General features: G+C 38.0%; 1 protein-coding gene across 2 annotated transcripts in view; it reads right to left on the bottom strand.

The window, feature by feature from the left end:
- The window catches only part of LOC107711221 (meteorin-like protein), a 15,195-nt gene extending 9,086 nt beyond the window's left edge, over window positions 1-6,109 (bottom strand). The window contains exons 1-2 of one of the 2 annotated variants that reach the window (XM_016516163.1): window positions 5,730-6,109; window positions 1,668-2,056 (exon numbers count right to left, since the gene is read on the bottom strand). In XM_016516163.1, coding sequence (XP_016371649.1) covers window positions 1,668-2,056; window positions 5,730-5,827 — 487 coding nt within the window. In that variant the 5' untranslated portion in view covers window positions 5,828-6,109. The remainder of the gene's footprint in view (window positions 1-1,667; window positions 2,057-5,729) is intronic. The other variant, XM_016516162.1, reaches the window with a different exon arrangement.
- Window positions 6,110-7,016: the final 907 nt, after the last annotated feature.

Raw genomic sequence — 7,016 nt, 5'->3', positions numbered from 1 at the left:
CGTGCCGTACCATGCAGTGGAAAAGCGCCATAAGACACATTCCACACCGATGGAAAGCAACTCAATTCCAGCACAGCAGGTCAACATTCATGAGGTGAGCGTGAAAAAACCCAAAAGTTCGGAAACAGGAAAACAGGTCACCTTACAGATGTGCCCGCTCAGATCGCTGAAATCACAAACGGCAAACACACAAGCTTTCTGGAGGACATTGACATCACGGGCCACATCAAATCACGTGGTCCCAAACCACGGAAACTGTTTAAAGTTTCTCTGCTTTATACTGTATCCATGCCTGCAAAATACAGCTGTTTATCAGAGCCAACTTTACATGGCAGTTATGAATTCATACCGAACAATACTTTTGCTTTGTTTGGGAGAGGAAAAACAGACTTGTTATATGATGCATCTACACTGCTTCAGGCCATTCAGCTCTTCGGATTTGGCAGGTGCACTGCTTGAAATGTAATTTCTGAAAGGAGGCTGAATGTTTCACATGTTTTGCCGGTGTAAATCGTAACGGGGCGCTTGTGACGTCCCGTTGTGAGACTTATGCCACACGACCTGAAAAACACAGTCTGTATTTATCGCACGAAAAACAAGGTTCAAATCAGTATCGCTTTCCAGAGTAAATATGAGCACAGATCCACCATCTCAGCATCACAGAGGGGAGGACGTTTCCTGAGGTAAAGATATCATCTGTTGCTGGGCATGAAAACATTGGCTTCAGATCGCATACTTTTTAAAATAAACAAAGCCTTGGTATTGCGTGCATTAGTAACCGTGTACCCAAAACCCCTGGAGTCTCAGAAATGTAATAATGCTTTTTGCTGAAAGAAGCAATTATTGTTGGAATTCAAAAGAAAGGGAGGGTACACCTAAAAAAAATATTTTTTAAAGAAATGAATCCTTCAGCAAGGATGGGTTAAATTGATCAAAAGTGACAGTAAGGACATTTTTAATGTTATATCAAATAAATGATTCATCAAAAAAAATGTATCATGGTTTTCAACAATGATGATAAGAAATGTTTCTTGAGCAGTAAATCAGCATATTAAAATGATTTCTGAAGGATCATGAGACACTGAAGACTGGAGTAATAACATTAAAACAGAACATTTTAATAATAGTTCACAATATTACTGTTTTACTGTATTTTTGATCAAATAAACGCAACCTTGGTGAGCTTCTTTCAAAAACATTAAAAAAATCTTACTGTTCTTTAAATGTGACCATCTGTGAAATCCAGGCTTAAGTCTCAAAGTCTAATTATGAGATAACAAGCATCAAAGTTTACTTTCAACCATTAATTTCACTATGATTTCCATTTTTGACATGGCCTTACTCTGTCAGTATTAAAGATATAAAGGATACATTTTCACAAAACGTTATTTACATTATGAAGGATGATTTTATGTAGAAAACAGTAAATCACAAAAAAATGACTTTAGCTGGGTTTTCACAGGCAGGGTCACAAATAATCCAGGAAATAATAATAGGATTTTTAGTCTGTGTCTGATAGCTTTGAGACTATTTCTGTTTTACATATTCCCAAATTCTACTCTACTCCTTAAATTTGGCAAAAAACATGTACATTTCCGTTTCAGGAAATACATCACATGAAAGAAAACTGCCTTTTTAAGTCTTTAAAGATCAAGAGAACCTCATACCAGATAATGACTGTGGATCTGCTCCTGGTCTGTGGTTGACCAGCTCGTACTGGAAGGCTGTGATTTTTCGGCTGATGTCCCTTTGAGGCACTGCCTCGATGAAGAGCGCCCCGTCCTGGATGCTGAAACAGTGCACTCTCCCCTCGGCCTGATCTTCCTCACGGAGGAGCAATCGCAGTTTGCCCAGCCGGTCCAGGTAGATGTGGGTCCCGCTGGACTCTTTAGAGGGCTTGATGCAGACGGAGAGAAGAGACGCCGCTGGGGACAGTGTGTTTGGCCGCAGGTTGACGATGATGGCCCCTGTGGGGTAAAGCCACTCCAGAAACCCCTGGGCGCAGCGGAGATACACCTGTTCCACATCCCGAGTGTGTCCCTCATGGGTTAGCCCACTACAAGAAAGGAGAAAGGAGATATAAGCTCGGTTCCAGAACCAACCCTACTTTATATGGCAGAATTCTACTGAAACTGAACCTTGTAAGTTAATAAACTGAAAATAAACTGAAACACTCTACATAGGCAGCACATAGGCAGGGGTTGTTTTTTTTTTTCAGTCAGATGATGCATTTTTTTCAATTTTGTAACATTTTACAATAAGGTTTTATTTGTTAACATTAGTTTACTACATTAGTTAAACTACATTAATTAAACTTAATGAAAAATGCATTGTATACAGCATGTAATAATTTTAGTCAATGTTAATTTCAACATTTACCAATACATTTTAAAAGTTTTATTTGTGAACATTAGTTAATGCACTGTGAACTAACATGAACATTTATATATTTACTAAATAGCATTGTTAATGCATTTATCAATGTAAACAAGTGAGACCTTCTTGTTAAGTGTTAACCACAATTTAATGACATGTGTAAAACTGCATTAAATTAAATAAATTAACTATGCAGATAAGCTTATTTAACATACTATTTATACAAAATATTTGCTGTTTTGGATTTGGAACAAATACAAACAAGTTGCAGATTAGTGGCTGAACGATACATATTTTTTGTTGATGGCTCAACATTATAGGGAACAAAGTGTCCAATGGCTGATATAAAGTAAATAAATATATCACACCACTTAATATAAAGTAAATAACACAAGCATAGCGGTCTCTAAAATTACATTTACATTTCTTTACATAATATTTACTAAAATAAATTTAAATAATCTTAAAATGAATCAACTTGGAAAATCTGTAAAATAAACAGATTTATACTTAAAATAGCAAGTTCTTCTATGTTTTCAAAATAAAAGAAATTTGCATTTCTTTTAACATCAGTCAGTAATCAAAATTCACCCCAACTACTTTCTAAACACATACTATTGAGCTCAACATCCAATCATCAACCGATGGATAGTAACAAGTCCCTGCCCTACATTCGCTTTTTTTTTTTCTCGATAATCCGTTACACTCCGATGTACATCAGAATACAGAAGAAGATCTAGGGCCACATCTGTTTCATCACAACTTTAAAACCATGAAAAAAGTTGGCACTGATGGCCTTGTGGTTTGTGTATCGACATGTAGCGCAACTACACCTCCAGCAACCCGAGTTTGATTCGAGATCCTTTGCTGATCCCGCTTCCCTCTCTCTTTACCCTATGCTTTCCTGTCAATTCTCCACTGTCCTATCAAAATAAAAGGCATAAATAACCCAACAATTTATTGAAAAACAAACAAACTGTACTCAAAAATGTGAGAAGTCTGTGCAATCTGTTGAATCAGAATCGGCGAATACTGTACATGGTGAATATGAAATAAATATGACATTGAGTTCTCAACACTGTCAATAAAAGTCCCAATTATGACACTTACTGGCCAAACATATGATATATAAGCCATGGCAATATATTGTTCAACTCCTAGAGCAGCAGAGTATCTCAAAATGGTTGAAAATATGGGCCACTATATCAAATCGAACACTGGTAAAACTCAATTTTTAATCAGATTAGTCGATTTTTATCTACAGACTTCAGGACTGGATGAAATACAGTTATAATCCATGTTTCTCTTCACTTCCGTCTTCCATCCAGGAGGAGCTTTGTTCACTAAGTGCAATCATTCTGGGATTGGCTTATCCGTGAATTCAGCCAAAACAAACGTTTTCAAAAGGCAGCATAATTTTGCTGGCTACTGTCTGGAAGCAATCGTATGATGCCTTAAAACACTGGAAGGGAAATAGTAGGCAGTCGTCAAACATCAAACACTGAGATGTATTACTCACCAAATTCTGACATTCAGTTATAGCTGGTTAACTTTCACAAATAACTACTTACAAGCCTTAGATTAAACAAAGCAAAACCAAACTGTTTGGAAGCAAATGATGGGTAATCCCCCAAATAATGATGGTTGGATCTTCAGTCAGCTTTAGTTCAGTGGCCTTTTGCGTGCAACGCAGCAAAGGAAACTTCAAACATTAGGGTGATTGTTCTGAACAGTCTGCGCCAGAGTCGAGTCCAAAGCTGAAGCTCATATGAAAAGCTTTTCTCAGAGCAGGATGAATGAAGTTAATGTCTTTTCACACAAGGTGTTAAGACCCACGCGCGAGGCTTGCTGCATGACCCGTCACGTGCAAGCATGCGCACACACATACACATTAACCGTCTCTCATTTTTCTTCTCTCCTTTCCAACGTTTTGGCAAGATCCAGCACTGGCATCCTGCCGTGGCTAGGATTTTTGAAATGCAAGTCAATGGTTCCTTGGACACACAGGCCTCTCTGCAGACAAGTGCAGAGACAGTAGCCGAACCCGTAGCATGCAAGTGCAAATGCAGGTCGAACCTCCCGTCGCTTTCAACTCCTCAAAAACACGAGGAGCTGCATGTCCAGGCATCATTTTAGACTCCTTTTAGGTTCTGTGGCTTGAGTTTGCGGCCCGCTGTCAGTTGGGCAGAAAATGAGCCATCTGCTTCTGAAGCCTCAAGCAGTTCTTCAATCAGAGATGAATGTAGGCCTGCAGCAAGACCCCAGATTAAACTCTCACCAAAATGAGAGCCTGGGGTGACACATGTGCGGAGCAGACTCGCAAGCTGCCGTGTCCTCATTTATAACGGCTCCTCTTTAATTAAAAGCATTTGAAATTCAGCTCTGCCGTAATGAGAGACTCAGACCTGGCAAATCAACACCAGATTATGGCTGCACAGTCAGAGTACAGTGCATTTAGCCGTATTACTGTAAAAAGACTTCAAAGAAAGCCTGAAAATGTAATATTGAAGGATTTTTTTTTTTGAAGGAAGGGAGCTATTGTTGAGGAATTTTAACAAATGTTGTTATTATGAGATGAAGTTACGTGGTGGGGAAATCTGTAGCGTGAACTAATCTCCTCATTAGTTAAAGATTTATCACCAACCCAGATAAGTTCAAAACGTCTTTCACATCTAGCTGCACACTGAGGGATTTAAAAGCCATCTTGACACAATTTTATTATTATAGAAACTAAAAGCTTCTAGAAAAATGCAGTTCAAACTTATGTGTAATAGCTTATTAATTCGGGTAAAGTTAAAACGCCTTTAAACAAAGAATAGAGTGATTTTATGTTACACATGAGGGATTAATATGGGTTTGGTCAAACCAGTGCGCAGAAATGAAATCACTGCTCAGATAGTTTCTGATTTCAGGTTATGCCAGCAGTAATTAAGACAGTAAATCTGAGTAAGAAAAGAAGTACATACACATACTATTAAGACCAAGAGAATAACAGAAAAAAATAATAATATAATAATAAAATGTTATGTTAATTAATTGAGACCGGTGCTACAACCACTCATAACAATCACTCCTCTAACAGGCCACCAAAAAAAAAAACTGGCCCTTATACCAAATACTACCACTACACAACTCATAAACAGTAGCCTACTAATAATATTCAATATTATTTATTGTTATTATTATACTTATTTTAGTATCAAAACGTTTGTTTTAACTTACAACATCAATATTAATTGATCTACAGATTTAATCAGAGTTAAATCTCTAAATACAATTCATGAAGTTACATTTAATTTCCATTAACAAACGAGTAATACTTGAATAATCTAGATGTTTGAAGCGTGTCTCACCTGCCCCTCCAGCTGCACTGGTCGCTTGAGTACTGGGAGCGTGCAATCCGACACAGAAGCACAACCGACAGCAAATACGCCAAGAACGGCGAGAGCATGTTTATCCCACCGCTGTCTACTTCTCCCCCAGCGCGATACTATACAGCTCTGCTTTGTAGGTATGGAATAAAACAGTCCCGCGTCCGTATTTTCTTCACTACATGGTGTTTTTCTTCAGTATCGTTTCACTTTCTAGCCCGTAGTTTACTCAAGAAGCGCAACTAATGCCGAAAGTTCGAGACGCGCGTTGGCTCGCTCACTCTGAGCAGCAGCGCTCTCCTCGAGTGAAGACTGCGGTGAAGAGCTGAGGAATCCGAGTTGAGGCTTTGAAGAGCGCATGCGCAGACAGCAGCAGCGCTTTACTCCACTGGAGGAGCGTTCCTCAAGAGTTCAGCGAGCGGCTCCGCTCGGATTCCTCTGCGCGTCACCGCCAGCTGACCGGCACAGAACGCATGCGCAAAAGTGCTCCAGACACCGCAATCTGGCTGATTAAATTGGCTCATTTGTTCATTGAGACGATGTGTAAAGTTATGGCATATTCACTACAATAATATTAATGTCCTTGGATGTAAGTAGGCTTGTTTGTGTCACAGAATTGTATTTATTTATTTATTTATTATCTTCACAGTTGTTTATATCAGTGGTTTGCACTCTAACTGCCATGTGCCTTATGCCACTTTTTCTATCTGTGAATTTGCATTTTCATTCAGCCCATCTGCTGTTTGGGATGTTTTGTGTAGCCTTATTTCACAAAGCTAAAGTCAGACCATTCTGTTTTTGAAATTATACAGTCTAATGTAGATGTTTTTCTATCTCTTTTCTCTTTTTTTTCTTTTTTTTTTACAATGTCCTTATTTATATATTGTATAGTTTGTATTTTATATATATTTTTTAAACTGTATTTATCTGTATTATGTCTACTGTTAGTTTTAAGTGTTAACTGTATGCACCGAGGGTCCGAGAGTAACGCAGTTTCAATTCTCTGTATATGTATGTGCTGTACATGTGGCAGAATTGACAATAAAGCAGACTTTGACTTTGACTTATTTATTTATTTATTTATTCAGGGCAAACATACAGTGGGGTCCAAAAATCAGAGACTAGGCTACTAGTATTTGCTTAATACATGCTTGTAAAATGCTTTACTAGTTTACTGCTATACCAGTTTAACACATTTTTCATTAAAAAAGGCTATTATTAGAATGTAAATGAAGCAGTTGGAAGTATGTATAAATTAGTGCTGTCAAA

The sequence above is a fragment of the Sinocyclocheilus rhinocerous genome, unplaced genomic scaffold, assembly GCF_001515625.1.
Source record: "Sinocyclocheilus rhinocerous isolate Xijiao unplaced genomic scaffold, SAMN03320098_v1.1 scaffold115, whole genome shotgun sequence".
NCBI lineage: Eukaryota > Metazoa > Chordata > Actinopteri > Cypriniformes > Cyprinidae > Sinocyclocheilus > Sinocyclocheilus rhinocerous.
This window is presented reverse-complemented; position numbering and strand designations above follow the sequence as displayed.